Source organism: Plecotus auritus (genome assembly GCF_963455305.1).
Source record: "Plecotus auritus genome assembly, chromosome: X".
NCBI classification, from domain to species: Eukaryota; Metazoa; Chordata; class Mammalia; order Chiroptera; family Vespertilionidae; genus Plecotus; species Plecotus auritus.
In genome coordinates this window covers 108,171,627-108,194,431 of record NC_137784.1, presented here as the reverse complement: position 1 = coordinate 108,194,431, position 22,805 = coordinate 108,171,627, and the positions used below count along the sequence as shown (strand labels likewise).

At 37.4% G+C, this 22,805-nt stretch overlaps 1 protein-coding gene across 14 annotated transcripts in view; it reads left to right on the top strand.

The window, feature by feature from the left end:
- Positions 1 to 22,805, top strand: part of SMARCA1 (SNF2 related chromatin remodeling ATPase 1) — an 80,438-nt gene that overhangs the window by 22,152 nt on the left and 35,481 nt on the right. For 9 of the 14 annotated variants that reach the window (XM_080653697.1, XM_080653702.1, XM_080653695.1 and 6 more), the window contains 7 exons: positions 5,327 to 5,436; positions 7,254 to 7,480; positions 8,365 to 8,486; positions 12,348 to 12,500; positions 14,707 to 14,839; positions 15,406 to 15,554; positions 19,020 to 19,139. In XM_080653697.1, coding sequence (XP_080509823.1) covers positions 5,327 to 5,436; positions 7,254 to 7,480; positions 8,365 to 8,486; positions 12,348 to 12,500; positions 14,707 to 14,839; positions 15,406 to 15,554; positions 19,020 to 19,139 — 1,014 coding nt within the window. Of the gene's footprint in view, positions 1 to 5,326; positions 5,437 to 7,253; positions 7,481 to 8,364; positions 8,487 to 11,378; positions 11,415 to 12,347; positions 12,501 to 14,706; positions 14,840 to 15,405; positions 15,555 to 19,019; positions 19,140 to 22,805 lie in introns of all 14 variants that reach the window. The other 5 variants (XM_080653701.1, XM_080653691.1, XM_080653699.1 and 2 more) reach the window with 1 other exon arrangement.

Below are 22,805 nucleotides of genomic sequence, written 5' to 3'. Positions count from 1 at the left end.
TAAAAAATATATTTTTTATTGATTTTAGAGAAGAAAGGAGAGGGAGAGATAGAAACATCAATGATGAGAAAGAATCACTGATTCTCTTCCTCCTGCATGCCCCTTACTGGGGATTGAGCCAGCAACCTGGGCATATGCCCTTGACTGGAATCAAATCTGGGACCCTTCCGTCCGCAGGCCTACGCTCTATCCACTGAGCCAAACCGGATAGGGCTTTACTCTTATTTTTATGTACAGTTATAATTTTTTTTTAAAAAAATGTCTTATTGGAGTTTTGTGTGGAAGTGGATGCAGATGCATGTTTGCTATTTTTTTGGTCTGTTGTTTTTACTGAGAATCTCAAGCCTTCTTTACAAATTAAAAAATAAAAACAAAAACGTATTGTCCACCCTTCTCTCTTTCCCCATGTATAAGCTTCATGTGGTAGAAACCCTGTCTGTTTTCCACCACATTATGCTCTGTGTGCCTAATCCAGTGGTCGGCAAACCACGGCTCGCGAGCTACATGCGGCTCTTTGGCCCCTTGAGTGTGGCTCTTCCACAAAATACCACGTGTGGGCACCCACGTACAGTGCGATTGAAGGAGTACCCTAATTAAGTTAATAACAATGTACCTACCTATATAGTTTAAGTTTAAAAAATTTGGCTCTCAAAAGAAATTTCAATCGTTGTACTGTTGATATTTGGCTCTGTTGACTAATGAGTTTGCCGACCACTGGCCTAATCCATAGTAACTGCTCATTAAACATTCGTTGACTTGAATCCCCAACGGCCATCATGCTATAAATATTTGTTCAGAGTAAAACAGAACAAGTCAGAAAACAAGTTACCTTAAGTAATGGGGCATTTATTGTAAGAACGCAGAAGAGGAATAGAAGACAAATCTCCCAAGAATCTTGTCATACAAGTCGTAGTACAGTTGGGCCTCAGATGTCAAACTAGGTCAGATTTAGGGACAGGTTGTTCTGTCTCCAGTGGGCCTTATTCACTTCTGGATCTACTGACCATAGGCTTCTATCCATTCCATACAATTGAAACTTATCTCACAAGTCTTCGATGATTTTTAAGTTGCGCTATTCAGGGTATACCTTTTGGTCATTATCTTGGCTTCTCTGTACTATTTAGCACAGCTAGCCATTGTTCCTGCTTGAAACTCTTTTTTAAAAAATAAATCTTTATTGTTCAGATTATTACAGGTGTTCCTCTTTTTTTTCCCCCCATAGCTCCCTTCCACCTGATTCCCCACCCCACCCCATGCCCTTGCCCCCCGCCACTGTCTTCATCCATAGGTGTAAGATTTTTGTCCAATCTCTTCCCGCACCCCTCACACCCCCTCCCCCTGATAATTGTCAGTCCACTCCCTTTCTATGTCCCTGATTCTATTATATTCACCAGTCCATTCTGTTCATCAGATTTTTTATTCACTTGATTTTCAGATTCACTTGTTGGTAGGTATGTATTTGTTGTCTTTTTGTTGTTCATAATTTTTATCTTTACCTTCTTCTTCTTCTTCTTCTTCTTCTTCTTCTTCTTCTTCTTCTTCTTCTTCTTCTTCTTCTTCTTCTTCTTCAAGAATATCCTTCAGCATTTCATATAATCCTGGTTTGGTGGTGATTAACTCCTTTAGCTTTTTCTTATCTGTGAAGCTCTTTATCTGACCTTCAATTCTGAATTATAGCTTTGCTGGGTAAAGTAATCTTGGTTGCAGGTTCTTGCTGTTCATCACTTTGAATATTTCTTTCCACTCCCTTCTGGCCTGCATAGTTTCTGTTGAGAAATCAGCTGACAGTCGTATGGGTACTCTCTTGTAGGTAACTAACTGTTTTTCTCTTGCTGCTTTCAAGATTCTCTCTTTGTCTTTTACCATTGGCATTTTAATTATGATGTGTCTTGGTGTGGTCCTCTTTGGATTCCTCTTATTTGGGGTTCTCTGCGCTTCCTGGACTTGTAAGTCTATTTCTTTCACCAGGTAGGGAAAGTTTTCTGTCATTTTTTCTTCTAATAGGTTTTCAATATTTTGCTCTCTCTCTTCTTCTGGCACCCCAATAATTCGGATGTTGGTACGCTTAAAGTTGTCCCAGAGGCTCCTTACACTATCTTCATATTTTTGGATTCTTTTTCTGGTTGGGTGTTTTTTGTTTCCTCATATTTCAGATCTTTGGTTTGATTCTTGGGGTCCTTTGATCTACAGTTGAATTTCTGTATATTCTTTATTTCAGACAGTGTATGCTTAATTTCTGACTGGTCCTTTTCCATTTTTTTTTTTTTTGGCATTCTCATTAAGATCCTTAAAGGTCTCACTAAGTTCCTCAGAGGTTTTTAGAAGATTCTTGAGTAACCTTATAAATGTGGTTTTGAACTCTATGTCCAGTAGTTTGCTTTCCTCCATTTCTTTCATTCGTGACATGTTTCTTTGTCTCCGCATTTTGTTGCTTCCCTGTGTTGATGGAGTGGTTTTCTGTGGTAGGTGACCAGTGGTTCAGCCTATCACCTGAGATGGACACTCTTGGTGCACCCCTTTGTGGGCTGAGTGCAAAGTCTTGGTGTAGTTAAGCCTTGATTGCTGTTGGTACAATGGGAGGAATTGACCTCTAGGCCAATTGGCTGTGAGGACCCGCTGTGTCTATAATGGAAGAACTGCTGTGCTGGAGACATGCTTATGGGGCAGGACTTGCTTCAGTGTGGCTTTGGTGCTCACTGAGTCTGCCTCTTGAGTGTGTCACTTATTGATGTGAGTAGTTGAAATCTGGTGTCGTCTCACACTGACCACTAGATACACTAGCTTCTGGATCTCCAGTGGGGAGCAGGTCAGCTACTGTCTGAGGCCACCCAGCAGGAGCTACAGCAAGAACTACAGTTTTCTCCTCTTTGCTTGGGGTTTGGAGGTTTTGGAGCTGTCTGACCAGAGCTTCAGTTTGTTAGGTTAAGCTGCGATAGGGCAGACCATTTATATGCAAAAGCCGCTGCGTGGAGCTTGGGTGGGTTTGTAGATTGTGCGGGGCGGGGTCTCAGGGAGTCACTAGGCTAGGGCATGGCAAACAGCGATGGCTGCCAGTCAGCCGTCTCTGCGTTTCCAAGTCCCCACGTCCCGTGCCCCAGCGCAATAAACAATGATTGCTGCACGCACCTCTGCAAGAAAGCCACCCTCACTTTCTGACCCGATGGCAGACAGTCCAGCTTCTCCCTGTAGGAGTTTGGGTCCCCAGCATTTCCCCAGAAACTGGAGTTCAGAGTAATTGGGAGCTTGTCTCCCTTTGGGTTGAAAAAAGTAGCGCACCCAGTCGCCCGCCGCCAGCCCAATTCAGGCGCCTCTGTACCTCAGCTTTTCAGCGCTTATGCACGTCTCAATGCTCTTTTCTCTTTCCTTCTAGTTGTAGAACTTCCACTCAGCCAGCTTTCCCGTGGTTCTGGGTGATAGACGTTTTGTCTTTTAGTTGTAGTTTTGAAATTGTTGTGCGAGGCAGCAGTTTAGGTGTTTACCTATGCCGCCATCTTGGTTCGCCCCCCACCCCCCCTGCTTGAAACTCTTAACTGCTTGATTTCTAGGGTATGGGATGGATTTTCTCTTCTCTTACCTCTTTTTCTGCTCCTCTCAGTCCCCCTTATGGGCTTTTCTTTCTCTGTTCCCCAAAATTTAGTGTTTTGTAGGGCTTTGTCTTAGACTTTCTTTTCTTTTTAATCTCCATTGTTGAAAGTATTACAGATGTCCCCCTTTTCCCCCATGACCGCCTTTACCCCACACTCCCCCCTCAGGCCTTCACCACACTATTGTCTGTGTCCATGGGTTATGCATACATGTTCTCCCTGGGGATCCATTCCTATAGTTTCAGCTATCACCTATCCTATATAATAAAATCCTAATATGCAAATTGTCCCCTCGACCGGGAGTTCGACTGGGAGTTCTACTGGAAGTTTGACCAGGGGCTGATGGTGGTGGTGGCCGTGGTGGCAGGCGGCTGGGGGAAGGGGACAGCAGCAGAGGCGGCAGGCAGCCGGAGGAAGGGAGGTGTCCTGGGTGGCAGCCAGCAGCCTCTAGGGACCCTGCCCATGCACGAATTTCATGCACTGGGCCTCTAGTGTACTTATAACTCCCAATTTTATCTCTCCATATCTCTGTCCTAAGGTCTAGACTTATAATCCCACTACCTTCTAAGTCTTCTGCATAAATATCTTACAGGCAGTTTAAACTCTTAAGAATCCCCCACATGATCTCACTCATATGGAATCTAATAAACAAAATAAACTGATGAACAAAATAAATCCAGAGACACAGAAGCATGGAACAGATTGATTAATCTCAGAGGGATGGCTGGGGTGAGTGGGGAGAGATTAACCAAAGAATTTGTTTGCATATATGCATAAACCATGGACACAGAAAATAGTGTGGTGAAGGCCTGAGGGGGTGGAGGTGGTCAATGGGGAATAAAAGGGGACATCTGTAATAATTTCAACAATAAAAATAAATTAAAAAAAGAATATCTCTTAGACAAATTTAAGAGGCCCAAATAAAAAAAACAGAAATCTGCTTTTACTTCTCCCTTTTCCTTATCTCCCATTGATCTCTAATAATAATAGCAATAGTTTAGTAATGTCTGCTGTGGTTAAGTTCTACATATGTACTACCACAAATTGTCACAGCACCTTAGAACCAGGTATCATTATTCCCATTTAAAAATGCTTGCCATATATATACCATATATATATTTTGGATGAATGGATGAGGAAACAGGCTTTGAGGAGTTAAGGAAATTGATCAGCTCATGATAGCTAACCAGGGACTGAGCTGATTGTAGAATTAACTTGATCTGGGTTTGAATTCTGCTTCTACCACTTATTAGCCAAGTAACTTCGGTGATATTTTAAAAATTAAAAAATAATCACATTTCCCTAAAAGATTTATTGTAAGGAATCAGTACTAGTGTGAATGAAGTTCATGGTGCAGTGTCTGGCACATTGCAGGTACTCTACAGATGGTAGCACTATTATTTTCTTCTGATAGAATCTGCCTTGTAAGCATACACTCATTATTTCATCTTTTTTCCCTGTTCATTTATATCTTCCTTAACATTGGACCATTTTCTCCTCATTCATATATTTAACCATTTTGAAGTTGCCTGAATTTTTATTTCACTTTTAGAGACTCCAAATTGACTTCTTCAAAGGTTTAAAAATCTTATATGACAGCAGATTTTTTAAGGCTCTTTTTTACTTATTCAATAATCTTGTCTTACTTTTTGTTGTATTTTGTGCTATCAGATTATGCATGTGTAATTTAGGTTTATATATGAAATGTCTGATAAACTTTTATAAAAACTGTAACTTTTTAGGTTTTAAAACCATTTTTGTTACGTCGTATAAAAACTGATGTAGAGAAGAGCCTGCCTCCTAAAAAGGAAATAAAGATTTACTTGGGACTGAGTAAAATGCAACGAGAATGGTGAGCTATTTTATTTTTATTAGAATTTATGTATAAGGAGTTATTAAAAATTAGCTTTGAAGTGGTTCAGTTATGCCTTTAGTTTAAAAATTACATTGTATGTTTCAATGGCAAGTTAAGTAGTTCACATATTTCAATGGAAAATTGGCGAGTACTTCATTTAACCTTTGGGAAAGAGCATTGGCCTTGGAGTCCACAAACTTGTGTTTGAATCCTGAGCTTTTCCTCTTAATAGCTTAAATAGCAAGTTATGTCACCTCAGTTTCCCTTCTTTAAAACGGGGATAATAAGCTTATCAAGATGATATCAGGGTTAAAGAGGATAATGTCAGGGACACATTTGCTATTTTTTTCCATCAGTGGAAATAGTAATAACTATAATAACAATCAGTAATAATGAGATGGGTGAAAATGTCGATGGTTATGTATATTATAAAAATAGAAGCTCATATGGTTTTATAAATACAAGCAAAGCAGGAAATTAACAAAAGAGGAGTCACAAGGAATCATAAACTAGACATGTTAATAGTGTAATAATGCTGCTAAGAGAAACAAAATGATGCTTATATAAATAAAATTAGATCATTTATAACATATAATGACTTCTCTACTATTGAAACCAGTATAAGGTAGTTGTGAAGAATATATTTTTCTGGACTCAGGCATATGATCAAACTCTGGCTTTATCCCTTCCGTAGCTCTGCGTAAGTTGTTTCACTTCTCTTAGCTGCTTGAATTTCTGTCTGTAAAATGGGGGTGATAATAGTACAAATCTCAGGGTTTTTATGAAGATTTAACAAGATGGTTCATATAAAGCCCGTGACATGTTATCTGGCACTTGCATTCAGTGCAGGTTGGCTCTTATTATAATTAAATATTCTTACCGTTCAGGTGGATACATTGGTCTATTTTTGCTTGGATGAAGGTCTAGAAAAGAAAATGAAAAATGTTTATAGGATCAGAAAAAAAAAATGACCTGGGAAGACAGATATAAGAAATTGCGATTGTGTATTGAATAATTATCAGATATAGTTATTTGAATAGTTATCAGCTGATTGCAATTTCTAGTAATGGAAAAAGCAGAGGAACAGGTTTATAGGCAACAGACAAGTTAAAATGTTTCAGCCTTTATTACTTTCTTGGATTTGCTGATCAGATTTACTATCAAATCTTTATCTTTTTTAAATGTATTTTTTTTATTGATTTTTAGAGAGGAAGGGAGAGGGAGAGAGAAATAGAATCATCAATGATGAGAGTGAATCATTGATTGGCTGCCTCCTGTATGTGTGGGAACCCCTTTCATGTCCCGCGTGATTCAGGGTTCAGGTTCAGGGTTCGGGTTCTGGATGGAGGCCGCACACAAATGAAAAAGACTAGAAAAGTATTAATTTGGGGATATTGGGGGCCAGGCGGGAGCCCACCTCTAGGGGGAGGACTACCCCTCGCTCTGGCCTTGCAATCCCTTTTAAGGTTTGGGATCCACCCATAGCCAGTAATAGCCAATCAGCAAGGATTTACATAAGATTGACAGGTGGAAGTTGCTTCAGCTACCAATGTCTCAATCAGAGGACAATGGGCGGCTTCCTACATGTATGCCTCCTGCTGGGGACTGAGTCTGAAACCCAGTCATGTGCCCTGACTGGGAATTGAACTGTGACCTCCTGGTTCATGGGTTGATGCTCAACTACTGAGGCACTCCAGCTGGACTCAAATCTTATTTATATTTAAATAGGAGTCTAAATTGTTCTCCCAAGGGATATTTTTGATGGCATTAAACCTTTCTAATAATCAGTGATTAATTACATTTTAAAATTTTAGGTATACAAAAATCCTGATGAAAGATATTGATGTTTTAAACTCTGCTGGCAAGATGGACAAGATGCGACTATTAAACATTCTGATGCAGCTACGAAAGTGTTGCAATCATCCTTACCTGTTTGATGGTGCTGAACCTGGTCCACCTTATACTACTGATGAGCACATTGTCAACAACAGTGGTAAAATGGTAGTTCTTGATAAACTGTTGGCCAAACTCAAAGAACAGGGTGAGTTACAAGTCTTTCTATTAACATGAAATAACAATATTAATGACTTGTATATGAATAACATTTTGCAGAATCACTCATCTTTCATTCATTCATTCATTCATTCGGTCAGCAAACATTGTTGAGTACTTACTATTTTGCCAGGAATTGTCCTATAGGCTGGTTATAAAAAAGATGCATAGACACACAAAACAGTCTTTGCCTTGGAGAAGCTCACAGTGTGGTGAGGAGGAATAGTTGGAGTTCATTGTGATAAGTGCTGTGATTTGTTGAGTTGGGGAAGTGGTCACAGAGATGACATTTGAGGTGAGCCCTAGAAAATGTATAGAAGTAACCCACTGGAAAAGAAGGGGAAGGGTTTTCCAAAGTAATGAAGACAGGTGTGAAAGAAGGGAATGTGGAGCTTATGGTATTTGGGGTAGAGTGGCAGTAATGAATCTGGGAAGATGGATGAGGCCATGTTACAAAAGGCCTTTTAAAACATGCTTTAAGGAATTTGTGCTTATTTGAAGGCAGGGTGGGTTGCAGGGCAGTTCAGAGAACACTTGGCTGTGGTAAGTGATACAATCAGACTTGTATTTTTGGAAAAGAACCTTGGAAGTAGTATGGGGGAATCTACTAAGGAGAAGAGACTAGAGAGAAGAGAATAGTTAGAAGACTATGACCAATTGATCATCCTCAGGACAGAGAAAATCAGATTTTAGATCACCTCAACAAATGTATAGCATGCTTTGAAGGTGTGTGTGTGTATAAGTGTGTGTGTTTAGAGGGATGTTCATGTGCTATATATTTATATTTCATATGATGCTTACCTTTATTTTTGTAACTTTCAAGTTAGTTTTACACAAGCTGAATAACTTGCTTTTTTTGGTAAAATGTTTTAGGTTCAAGGGTCCTCATTTTTAGCCAGATGATTCGCTTGCTGGACATTTTGGAGGATTATTGTATGTGGCGTGGTTATGAGTATTGTCGATTGGATGGACAAACCCCACATGAAGAAAGAGAGGTAAGGATGAGAAAATAAAATAAAGACTTCAAAATTTAGAGTTCAATTAAGCCATGTTTTCATCATTAAGGAGTTTTGAACTTTGACCTTTTTTTGTAGCTAGATGCATTGATTTTCTCACTGCCACTTTTCTCTCTCTCTGAGATTTTCAATTTGGCTTCCATTACACTGACTCTTTACCAATCATTCTTTTCAAGGTCTTCAAAGACATTCTCACTTATCTAAAGGATACTACACTATTGCATCTTTACCTCCTCTAACCATTGCTATCTCTGACCTTTTGATTACTAACTGCTTTTCAGCTAACTCTTTGACCTCTGATTTTATGTCATTTTCTTTTACTGATTTGCCTCCTACAGTAGACCCTCACCATTCGTGGAGTTTAACATTGAGATTTTTCCACTTTATGAGCAACCCTAAAGACTCAAGAAACAGTAATTTGTAAAGGGAATAACTCAATCTTACAGAGATTTTGTAAAACCGAAATGGGATAACATAGGTATAGGTGCTGATCATACATTTGGATCTTGGAATACTAAAAGTTTGGTGTGCAGAAAAGAGTCATTTAGTTAGTGAGGAAGCCTACTTTGCATCCAGTATTTTTCTCATATTTGGAAATTCTTCTAGGTCTTAGATTATTCCTCACGAATGTCATGGGTCTAATGTATTTTAAACCTTTTAAAGCACTTTTTGGGGAGGGCTTTGCTAATTTATCTTCTCTTTTCTGTGATCCTTCAGGACTCTGTCTTTGGCCTCTGTTTTAAGTCTGTACTCATGCTCTGGGCAAAGATCGTGATTTCATGGTATAGTGGAAAATGCATTGAACTTGGTTTCAGAAGACCTGAATTTTAGCACCAACTCCACCACTTTGTAGTGTGTGCAAGCCATTTAATTCTCTGAGCCTCAGTATCTTTAACTGTATTATAAGGGTAATATTAATACCTAGGCTTCTTTTATCTGACAACGTTGTGAGGACCATTGGATATAATAGGTATGAATGCAGTTTTTAAATTGTGTGGTGCAGTTTATAGCGCATGTCATGAAATTGCACACAATCCTTTTTACCTCTCAGCTTTGGGGCCCCTTCTTAGGTCACAAAGACTCAGCATATGGCCTGCTCCCTCCATAGCTACGGCGGGCCCTCTGTCCCTTGTATGTTGCATTGAAGCCTGGCTAGAGCATAGGATAGGTACACAGGTCCTTTTCATATTAAGGGTTTACCTGCTGCCCAGTTTGGGGAAACACTTGCAGTAACATTTACAATAGTGGGACATTTGAAAGCTTACACTATCCCCTGCTCTATAGTATTTTACTCTTTCTGAAATGGTAACTTGAAGGTTTATTGGGCTTTTGCTGATTTATTCTTGAGAATGGGTTTCTCCAAATCCACTTTAAGCATAGACCATATAGTACCATTCATGATGACCCTGCTTCCTGGAATAAAGATGATACTAAGGCAGAAGAGTAGATGCTTTCTGACTTCAACTAGCCAATTTGCATTTCTAGCTGATCTCCCTCCTCAGAAACATTGTAGACGTTACCTAATTATGCCCAAATTCTTCTGTTTTCTTAAAATTTCAAATACTGTTCTCCCTCCAGAGGCTTTAAATTGCATGTATTGACTTTAGATACAGCAAAGTCAGAGCTGATCATTTTTTATTTTTTGGAAATGCCCTGCTTTTCCATTATGTTGTTGTCCACACAATCATTTCAATCATTTTTATTATTTTCCCAATAAGAAGGGGAAGACCATATTTGATTCCTTACTTTAATCATTTCCCAGCTGATAATGAAGAATTCTTTCTCAACAGCTTACATATTTGCTCTTTCTCCATTGATACAGTTAAATTCAGCTAAGTCTTTGGTCATCTTCTGACTCAGTTCCTGTAACGTGCACTTAATTGGCATCCTCACTTTTATAGGGAAAGGAACTAACATTTGTCAAGCAACTACTACTATAAGCTAGGCCAGTGGTCGGCAAACTCATTAGTCAACAGAGCCAAATATCAACAGTACAATGATTGAAATTTCTTTTGAGAGCCAAATTTTTTAAACTTAAACTTCTAACGCCACTTCTTCAAAATAGACTCGCCCAGGCTGTGGTATTTTGTGAAAGAGCCACACTCAAGGGGCCAAAGAGCCGCATGTGGCTCGCGAGCTGTAGTTTGCCGACCACTGAGCTAGGCAACTTATAGTTCCAATTGAATTCATCCAGCAGCCCAGTAAAGTATTGGTAAATTTTTCTGTACTTGAAACTGTGTCTCAGAGAGGTTAAATGCTTGCTCAGATCCACATATGTAATAAATGGTAGAATTATGATTCACGCCCAGGTTTTTGCTATTTCCTCTACACCAAATTGCCTCTCACTACACCATGCTGCTTTCTATACTGCCCTCTCTACATGCTATACTGACTGGCAGTGGGAGTCACCTTTTCTGCCTGCAACTTTTGACCATGACATTCCATTCATGAAAAGTGTAACTGCCTATATTTTGTGATAATAACAGTAATATTCGATTGCTGAAGGAAACTTGGAAAAGAAAAGCATTTCTGGCCAATCTTTTAATGTATATAGTCATGTATATATTAAATATATAAATACAAGAGTATATGTAAAATATACATTAAAAGATTATAATTGATATACTATGTACATTATATATAAAGTTCAGTAGCCTGATACTTTTTACTCAACATCAAATTGTACTTTCCTGTATCAGTAAAAAAGTCATTGTAAAAATAATTTTAGTGTAATATTTCATCTTATGGATATACTATGAATAATTTATCCCCTATTGTTGATCATTTCAAATTTTTCACTATTTATAAATAATGGTAAAGTGAAAGTCCTTATACATAAATCTCTGTGCACGTCTCTGATTATTTCCTTAGGATAATTTCCTAGAAGTGGAATTACTGGGTCAAAGGGTATGAATATTTTTAAGACTCTTGATGCATATTGCCAAATTGCTTTCCAGAAAGGTTGTACCAATTTACACTCCCAGCAGCAATGTATGAGAGTGCCCGTCTCACCGCCCCCCTCGTCAACATTGAGTATTATCATTTTTTTTAAATCTTCAAACAATGGTATTATGTTTTAATTTGTATTTATTTGATTACTAGTGGATTGAACATTATTCTTGTGTTTATTAGCCATTTGTGATTGTTTTTCTGTGTATTGTCTGTGTTTTTTGGGCTCATTTTTTCTTTTGGGGTCTTAGTATTTTTTTTCTAATTAATTTGTATCAGATTTTTATATAGTAAGGATATTAACATTCCATTAATTTTTAAAGCTCTTTACTAAATATCCCTTGATTACCTTCCTGATTTTCCTCATTACTTCTCGGTTTGCCCCTTTTCACCATATCAAAATAAATCTACTTACCTTCCCCTATATCTGTTGCTCTCATTCCCATTTCTAAAACTTTTTCTTTCTTGACTGATCTCCTAAACTATACCTTCCTTATTAATTCATCATAAACTAATGGGAATGAAGTTGACATGTCTGACATTTTGTCCCCTAGATATATGTCAGCTCTCACTTAATTAAAACATTTTCACTATTATTGTTTTAAAATAACTCAAATGATTTATTACTTGCTTAGTTAAATTTGTTTATATGAGTGTTCTAAGTTTGACTCTATTGATGTACTCTCATAAAGATTAGGAATTTTATGCAATATACTTCCTACAGCAACTCACATAGTACAGAATATAGATAGCTAAATGTTTATATTTTAGAAGGTGGGAGAATATTATGAAGTGGGGTTTTGAGTCTGCATGTTAAAATTATTTTTTAAGGTAATATAATCTGTTTTTTTTTCTCTTTTTCTTGCCTCTCCTGTGTCAATTTAAAAAAAGGAAGCAATAGAGGCCTTTAATGCTCCTAATAGCAGCAAATTCATCTTTATGCTGAGTACCAGGGCTGGAGGTCTCGGAATTAACTTAGCCAGTGCTGATGTGGTTATACTATATGATTCAGACTGGAATCCACAGGTTGATCTACAAGCTATGGTTAGTAATCTTTAATGATGTCAGAAATTTTTCTTCGCTCAGAATACTATTGTTATTTATATAGCACAAAGACAATTTATGATAAAAGGGTAACAACAATCTTGGGGAGTTTTTGTAGATGCTAAAATAGATTCTCCTGGAAAATAAACAATATTTCAATTGTGCTAACTGCAAAAAACAAAGGAAATGAAAACAAACATACCCAAATCCAACTATAGCATTTGTGTGTCGATTTTGGCTTTTTATCATGAAAAAGAAATGTCTTGAAGAGGACACATGCATGTTTTAATGAAGAAGGTTAAAAGTCTCTTAATGTTATTCTGCTTACCAATTAAATATATTAAAATCCTTAGTACTGAAATTGGGAGAGGTGCGATTTTAACTTTTGTAATAAAACATTTGGGGCGAGAAGGTAAAAAGATAACAAAGAAAAATATTCCAGGAAAACATTTGCTTCATAAGGATAGTATCAGAAACTATTCTACCTTAAATATTTTTTTCAGGGAGCTATTTCTCTTACCTTTCATCATGGTGTCATTTATTGAACTAGAGCTACAACTTCTGTCAATATGACACATCTTAAGATATAGAAATATAATGTCAAAAGTAAAAAGATTCAAAAGAGTTACTCATTCAAAATCCCAAGAAGTTATGGAATAACTGACTGTCTTTGGAAATCATATGCCAGTGAGGCATAGCTTAGAAGTCTTTCATTTTCTTTTATGATAGAGAATTGAAAATATTGACCATTGGGACATTTAAAAATCAATATACTTTGGTATAATTGTTATTTTAGCATGGTACCAAACTACTTGTTTGGTATAACTAAGTAGGAGTAAGCCAAGTAAGTTACAGTGTTACTGAACTGGAAAACTTATTGATGATAACCTTCATTTCCATAAAATTGTTAGAGTATAGCTGTTTCACAATTTACTGATTTGCGTTTGAAATTTAAAATATGTGTAGGGATGTTGCATTCTCTTTGAAGGTGTAACTGGGCTCTGGTATTTTTATATTTAGTACAAGAGCTGTTTTGAACTTTGTTTCTTTGATGTTTTTTTTTTCTCAACTACCATCCTCCCTTCACCTATTTGCTCTAGCAGCTTTTGTGTTTTAAAAACCACTACCCCTAGATGTTTTAATATTATCAGAACTTGCCACTTGTCAGCTTTACCAACTATAAACCATAGGACCAATTCTAGACCAATATACAGTAAGGATATTAGTATCCGATTAATTTTTATGACTCTACTACAGATTCCTGAATTGCCTTAGCAAGCAGAAGGAACTGTTCCATGATGAGATAAAGCTGACTTTTGCTACCATAGCAACACTTGTTAACTACTTTGTCCTTTACCTACAAAAGTCCTTGCTCGTGTGGAAGGTGTTTGGATTTAGTGGGTTAAAAATTATTTAGTAACTTAGTCAAGAAGCTTTCAGCTCCCCCTAGTTTTTTTTTTTTTAAATTTTCTATAGTTGGCATGTAGTATTATATTAATCTCAGGTATACAATAAAGTGATTCAACATTTGTATACCCTATGAAGTGACCAGCATGATAAGTCCACAAAGCTGTAATGATGACTATATTACTTATGCTACACATTATATCCTCGTGATTTATTTTATAACAAAGTTTGTGTCGTGGAATCCCCTTCATCTTGTTGCTCATCCCCCCTCTGTCACCATTAGTTTGTTCTCTGTACCAATGAGTCTATTTATGTTTTTTAGATTTCACATAAAAGTGAAATATATAAATGTATTCTCTGTCTAACTCATTTCACTTAGAAAAATGCCCTGTAGATCCATCTGTGTTGTTGCAAGTGGCAAGAGTTCATTTTTTATGGCTGGGTAATATTTCATTGAAAAAAAACTATATGCCACATCTTCTTTATCCACTCATCTAATCGATTGATGGGCACCTAGGTTGCTTCCATATTTTGGCTATTGTAAATAATGCTGCAATGAACATAGGGGCCCATATTTCTTTTTGAATTAGTATTTTTCTTTTCTTTGATAAATATCCAGAAGTGGACTTGGTAGGTCATATGGTAGGGCTTTACCTTTTATAGTCATCATGCTTTTTCAAAATTTGTAGGTATAGAGAGGTTAGGAACTAATTTTAGTTTCAGATTTTTATAGCAGATGGTGGCTATATTACCTTTTATCCAGAATACCAAAATCTTATAATAGATTTTTTTCTATTAGGATCGAGCACATCGTATTGGTCAGAAGAAGCCAGTACGTGTGTTCCGTCTCATCACCGACAACACTGTTGAAGAAAGGATTGTAGAAAGAGCTGAGATAAAACTGAGACTTGACTCAATTGTTATACAACAAGGTATTTATATGTATAAACTTAATTAGGTGTGGGTTTTTTTTGCAAAGATACATGCAACTTTCTTCAAAGGAGATTACTTTTAGTGAAAGTTGACCAAATTTGCAAGCTTAGTGAGTGAAAAATATCAGTTTTTAAAACAAAGTGCTAATTTAAATCTTAAATTAAAGCCTTGCATTCACTATAAACTAGTTAAACATTAATAGCTTATAGCCAAATGTCAATGTTATGTCTTTTGACAGTCAAAATGTTGAGTTAAAATGTTTTTAAAACAGGTACTCGAGGTTGTCTTTCCATACAGAAAAATTTGATCTAAAAAGTGAAGTTTGTACTTGAAAAAAATGTTTCTGTCCTTCTGAGTTTTAGCTGAATTTTACAGAAGGAAATTCACGTCAAAATAGAAGAAAAACTTGTAGGGTTGTTAATTAAAAATAACTTTAAAGCTCACGAATTTTTGTTCTTATAAAGCTTTACTTATGGATAAATGTAGTGGTGTCTCATTAGAACTGTTATGCCATGCTTTCTCTGGAATATAGTAGAATATATATAACTTTTATTTTTGCTATTAGGAAGACTCATTGACCAACAGTCTAACAAGCTGGCCAAAGAGGAAATGTTGCAAATGATACGTCATGGAGCCACTCATGTTTTTGCTTCTAAGGAAAGTGAGCTGACAGATGAAGACATTACAACTCTTCTGGAAAGAGGAGAAAAGAAGGTTAGTTGAAATGGCATTTTGTTTTCATGATGGATTGTTTTGAAATTAACATATGTCAACATGCTCTTTGTACTTGCGTTGTTTCAAATACATGTTTTAAACCTCATGCTTCAAAAGACTCATGTCCTCTCTAAGAATTTGTAGATTTATATCCTGGGGTAGTTTAGGTTTCTTTAGTTTAAGAAAGACTATGAACCAGAGTTTAACATTGAGTGACCTTATACTACATGATTGTTGAATATAAAGTTGGTATAAAAAAATAAATTTTGTGTTTAATCATATATATCAGGACTATATTTTTTGCACTGGGTTAAAAATTGTCTGCTGATAAATTTTGTTAACTGAAAATCTTTTGTGAACATTTCATGAAATATTAAAGCATTGTTTGTTAAGGTATATATAATAAGCTATTGCAGAATATTGTGGTTTTGTGTTGAATTTGCTTTTTGCCAGAAATTATTTTAGATAATTTTAAACATAAGCAAAAGTAGACAGATCCATCCATGCTTTCACAAATGGTAAGATTTCCTTGATTTTTTTATGACTGAGTAGTATTCTATTGTTCCATAGCTTTATGTTAAGTGAAAGAAGCCAGTACTATGATTTCACTTATATGTAGAATCTAATGAACAAAATAAACTAAAAAACAAAATAGAAACAGACTAAATACAGAGAACAGACTGATAGCTGTCAGAGGGGAGGAAGGTAGGGGGGCCGGATGAAAAAGCCGAAGGGATTAAGCAAAGAAAAAAAAAAACCTCATAGACACAGACAACAGTATGGTGATTACCAGAGGGAATGGGGAGGGGGTAGGAGGAGGTAGAAGAGGGTATAGGGAGAATAAATGGTGATGGAGGAAGACTTGACTTGTGGTGAACACACAATACAATATACAGATGAGGTATTATAGAATTGTACACCTGATCCTATCTAATAAAGAGGGAATATGCTAATTGACCCTCACACTGTTGCTAAAGATGGCGGTGCCCACAGCCAATAAGGAGGGAATATGCTAATTGACTCCCACGCCCTCAAAGATGGCAGCACCCACAGCTGCGTGCCTGCATCTGGAGTTCCCCAGTCCCCTCAGCCCCCCAGCTGCCCAGGGCTGGTCTGAGGAGCAGGCAAGCCTCGGATGGCGGCTGCCCAGCTGATGGCCGAAGTGCAAGCAAGCCTAAGATGTTGGCTGCCCAGCCTCCCAGGGCTGGCCCGAGGCATAGGCAAGCCTTGAATGGTGGCTGCCCAGCTGCCCAGGGCTACCCGAGGCTCAGGTAACCACGGCCAGCCGAGGCTTGCGCTGCCGGCAGTGGCAGCAGCAGAGGTGTGATGGGGAGTTGACTTCCCCTGATTGCCAGGTCACCTCCCGCCCCTGAGGGCTCCTGGACTGTGAGAGGAGGCAGGCTGGGCTGAGGGACCCCTCCTCCCCCCAATGCATGAATTCTCATGCACCGGGCCTCCAGTATCTATATAATTTATTAACCAACTAGAGGCCCAGTGCACGAAATCCGTGCATGGGGGGGCGTGTCCCTCAGCCAGGCCTACACCCTTTCCAATCTGGGACCCCTTGGGGGATGTCTGACTGCCGGTTTAGGCCCAATCCCAGCACTCAGACATACCTCTCACAATCCGGGACTGCTGGCTCCTAACCGCTTGCCTGCCTGCCTGCCTGATTGTCCCTAACTGCTTCTGCCTGCCAGCCTGGTTGCCCCTTAACTGCTCCCTTGCTGGCCTGATCGCCCCCAACTGCCCTCTTCTGCTGGCCTGATCACCCCCAACTACCCTCCCCAGCTGACCCGATCACCCCCAACTGCCCTCCCCTGCCGGCCTGATCACCCCCAACTGCCCTCCCCTGCCGGCCATCTTGTGGTGGCCATCTTGTGGTGGCCATCTTGTGATGTTGTGAGGATGGCCATCTTGTGGCAGCCATCTTGTGACGATGTCACGTGACACCACCTAGGCTTTTATTATATAAGATGTTACCCCAATAAATTAAATATATAATAAAGTAAAAAGTTAAAAAATAAAATGTAAGAACTCTTTCTAGAAACATAATAATTATAGAATTGTACTACCTGAAAACTCCAATAAATCATTAATAATATCAAATATCCAGTTAGTATTAAATTTTCTAATTGTTTCACAAGTAGCTATACTTCTTTTAAAAAGTTTCTTTAAGTTCAAGTACACATAATGTCCACACATTGCCATTGGTTGATATGTCATCTATATTTTTAAAAATCCGTAGTTCTCCCTTTTTCATGTATTATTTTCCTTGTAATTTATTTGGTGTAGAAACTGGGTTATTTCCCTTTTGAGTTGCTCACAGTCTGGATTTTGCTGATTCCATCCCCATGGGGTATTTTTCCATGTTCACTATTTGCTATATTTTCTGTAAGTTGGTAGAATTTACTTTTCAGACCATTTTTTTGTTTATTCACATTATATCTCCAGGACTTACTTATTTTATAACTGACTCCACACCCTGCCTCTGGCAACCACCAATCTGTTCTCTGTATTGATGAGGTTTTTTTTTTTTTTTAGATTCCACATATCACATGGTATTTGTCGTTCTCTGTCTGACTTATTCACTTAGCATAATGCCTTCAAGGTGCATCCGAGTGTTGCATATGGCAGGATTTCCTTCTTTTTTTATGTCTGAGTAATATTCCATTGTATACATATACACCATATATTTTATATCCATTCATATATCAATGGACACTTAGGTCATTTCCATGTCTTGAGTACTGTAAATAATGCTGCATTGAACATGAGGGATGCAGATATCTTTTCGAGTTATTGTCTTTGCTTCAAATAAATACCCAGAAATGGAATTGCTGGATAATATGGTAGTGTTATTTTTAATTTTTTTTGAGGAACCTCCATACTGTTTTCCATAGTGCCTGTACCAGTTGACATTTCCACCAACAATGCACAAGGGTTCCCTTTTATCCACATCCTATCCATTACTTGTTGCTTGATAATTTATTGATGATAGCCATCCTGACAGGTGTGAGGTGATATTCATTGTAGTTTTAATTTGCATTTCCCTGATGATTAGTGATGTTGAGCATCTTTTCATGTATCAGATATTATCTTGAATTTTGAGCAATCTTATGTTAGTATGCCAATTGTTTAATCCAAGTTTTCCTGTATTTTAGTACTAGCTATTTGTCCCATTAAAATTTTGCAATAGAAAATATAATATGGTTATATCTTCAATAATAAAATATTTTAAAGAAAGCCTAATTGAAGAATACTTTGAAAGAACCATTTAAGTATTTAAAATACTTGGGGCAAATTAAATTTATATTCAAGTATTATGTCAGCATTGCATCCTTACCTTATAAGTTAACAGATTGGGTATTTTGTGTCAAAACTTGACTTTTTAAAAACATAGAGTATACTCAGATATTTATAAGTAATTCAGTGATGATTTTCTAATTTCAATGCTTTCAAATGTAGACCGCAGAGATGAATGAACGCTTGCAGAAAATGGGAGAGTCTTCTCTGAGAAATTTTAGAATGGACACTGAACAAAGTTTGTACAAGTTTGAAGGAGAAGATTATAGAGAAAAACAGAAGGTAACTTTTTATCCTCAACCCTTAGGCTCTCAAATGATCATTTCTCCCCATAACAATTATAAAAATCACTGGCACTTACCTAATACAATACTCTGTTGTACAGTGAAATTTGATGTAAGTCAGAAGATCTCATGAAAGGGCCACCTTTAATATATTTTACTGGTTTGTTATTACCATTATTGTCATCATCATTTTTGCTGCTGTTGCTGTTATGACTACTACTTTTGTTTTTGAGAAACACTGTAGGAGTGTCGTTGAGTTCCTGGATTCTGAAGCTGAAATCCCAATTCTATCACTAAGTGACTTTGGGTACCCAGTTTTCTCACCTGTCAAATGGAGGTTATAGTAATATCCTAGAATGATTCTGCGGTTAAATGAGTTAATATCCATAAAGTAATTAGAACAATGTACTTAGCACTTAGTACTAAACATATTAGTGATAATATTATTAACACATAGTTACTTAAATGATAGAAGGACTTCATTAAAGGTATTCTCATTTATGAAATAATGCCTTATGTATAGCAATAATCTTTTGAAGAAATGGGAGTTTTATTTATTTTGTTTAATTGAATTGTGACTGTAAATTTTAAAACTTTTTATTTTGAAATGACTTTAGACTTTATTGCGAAAAATAGTGTACATTTCACATATATCCTTCACTCAGATTTCCTTAATTTTAACAACTTACATTATTATAGTACAATGATCAAATCCAAGAAATCAACAGGGGATACAGTCCAGGATCCCACATTGCAATTTTGAAAAACAGCTTCATTTTGTAACTACCAATCTGTACTTATAAATCCCTTCACCTTTTTCACTCATCTCCCCTCCCCCCCTGCTCTGGCAGCCATCAGTCTGTTCTCTGTATTGGTGAGTTTGTTTCTATTTTGTTTGTTTGTTTACATTGTTCTTTAGATTCCACATATAAGTGAAATCATACGGTATTTGTCTTCCTCTGACTGACTTATTTCACTTGGCATAATACTCTCTAGGTCATGTGAATATGAAGTATAGCATAGGAAATATAGTCAATAATATTGTAATAACTATGTATGGTGCCACATGGATATTGGAAATATCAGGGGGAACATTTTCTAAAGTATATGATTGTCTAACCACTATGCTAAACACCTGAAACTAATACAAAGTAATATTGAATGTAAACTGTAATTGAATAAAAAAGAGAGCTTTTTTTAAAGAACAGTTTTAGGTTCACACCAAAATTGAGCAGACAATAGAGTTCCCATATTCCTTCTACCCCCACACAAACACAGCTTCCTTCATTATCAACATCCCTCACAATAATAGTATGTTTGATACCATCAAACATACGCTGACATATCATCATCACTCAAAGACCATCGTTTACATTAGGGTTCACTCTTGGTTTGTACATTGTACGGGTTTAGATAAATCTGTAATGACCTGTATCCCCCCATTACAGTGTCATACTGAACAGTTTTACTGCCCTAAAAATCCTCTGCCTATTAATCCCTCCCTCCCCTCACCTCCTGCAACAACTGATCTTTGTACTTTCTCCATATTTTTTTTGCCTTTTCTGGAATGTCATATATTTGGAATCACACAGTATATAGCCTTTTTATATTGGCTTCTTTCACTGAGCAATAAGCATTTAAACTCTGTCCATGTCTTTTCATGGCTTGATAGCTCATTTCTTTTAGTGTTGAGTAATATTCCAGTGTCTGGATGTTGAAAAGTTTATTTATCCATTCACCTAAACATGCTGGTTGTTTTCATATTTGGCAGTTGTGAAAAAAGCTGCTATAAACAGCCAGGTGCAAAGATTTGTGTGGACATACATTTTCAACTCCTATGGGTTTATACCAGGGGTGGGCAAACTTTTTGAATCGAGGGCCACAATGGGTTCTTAAACTGGACCAGAGGGCCGGAACAAAAGCATGGATGGAGTGTTTGTGTGAACTAATATAAATTCAAAGTAAAGGAGCGGAGGGGAGAGCAAGAGAACCCTCCGCTCTTTCGGCCCCGTGGGCCGGATAGAACAGCCGAATGGGCTGGATCTGGCCCGCGGGCCGTAGTTTGCCCACGGCTGGTTTATACTAAGGAGCATGGTTGATGGATTGTATAGTAAGTGTATGTTTAATTTGATGAGAAACTGACAACTTGTCTTCCAAAGTGGCTGTACCTTTTTGAATTCCCATGAGCAATGAATGAGGGTTCCTGTTGCTATGCATCCTTACCATCATTTCATATTGTCAGTATTCTGGATTTTTGCCATTCTAATATGTATGTAGTGGTATCTTGTTTTAATTTGCATTTCCCTGATGACGTAGAGCATCTTTTCATTTGCTTATTTGCCATCTGTGTATCTTCTCTGGGGAGGTGTCTAGGTCTTTTGCCCATTTTTAATCAGGTTGTTTAAAGCTGTGGCTCGTCTTCTCATATTCTTGACCCACATTATGTTTTTGTTGCTATGTCTCTTCTAATCTGTGATAGTTCTGTTTTTCTTTGTCTATCATGACCTTGACACTTTTGAAGAGTATTGGTCAGTTATTTTGTAGTTTGTCTCTCATTTTGGGTTTGTCCAACATTTTCTTATGTTTTGATGGAAACTTATGCATTTTTGGCAAGAATACAATGGAAGGGAAGCCATGTCCTTCTCAATACATCATACCAAGGAACATACGATGCCGCTATATCTTACTACTGGGGATGTTAACCTTTATCACTTAGTTGAAGTGATGTCTGTTGGGTTTCGCCACTGCAGGATAACCATTTTCCCCTTAATTGATAAATATCTTGGGGAAGATATTCCTCAAACCTTTACTCACCGATTTAGCATATATTGGTGGAATTTGCTTACAGCAGTTATTATTGTAGTGTTTGCCTAAGGGTAATTTTTAAAAATTTTCTTCATTACTAAATCTACATTTATTAATGGGATTTTGTTGTAAGGAAGAACTGTCCCTTCCTATTTATTTATATACTCAGTTATTTATTTATATCAACATGGGTTCATGGATTCTTATTTTTATTTATTTATTTTTTTGTTAATCTTCACCCAAGAATATGTTTTCCATTGATTTAAAAAATTTTAATCCTCACTAGAGGAGTGAGGATATTTTTTTCATTGATTTTTTTGAGAGAGAGTGGAAGTGAGAGCGGGGGGGGGGGGAGAGAGAGAGAGAGAGAGAGAGAGAGAGAGAGAGAGAGAGAGAGAGAGAAGAGAAAGAGAGAGATGTGAGAGAGACACATTCATTGGTTGCCTTCCACAGGCGCCACAACCGGGTCCGGGGATTGAACCTGCAACCCAGGTACATGCTCTTGACTGGGAATCGAACCCACAACCTTTCAGTGCCCAGGCCGATGCTCTATGGAGACACACTGGCCAGGGAAGTTATTTTATTTTTGAGCTTTAATACAATTCTATCATTATTTTGTTGCTCAAATGGTTTTATAAAGCTGTTATATTTTTTAACTTCAGAAGTGAATTTAATTAAAAAAAAACTTATTTTTGCGGATTATGATGAACAACATAAACTGATGAACAAAAACAGATCCAGAGACAGAGAAGCATTGATCAGACTGTTGAACCTCAGAGGGAAGGCAGGGGAGGGTTGGGGGAAGGGGGAGAGATCAACCAAAGGACTTGTATGCATGCATATAAGCATAACCAATGGA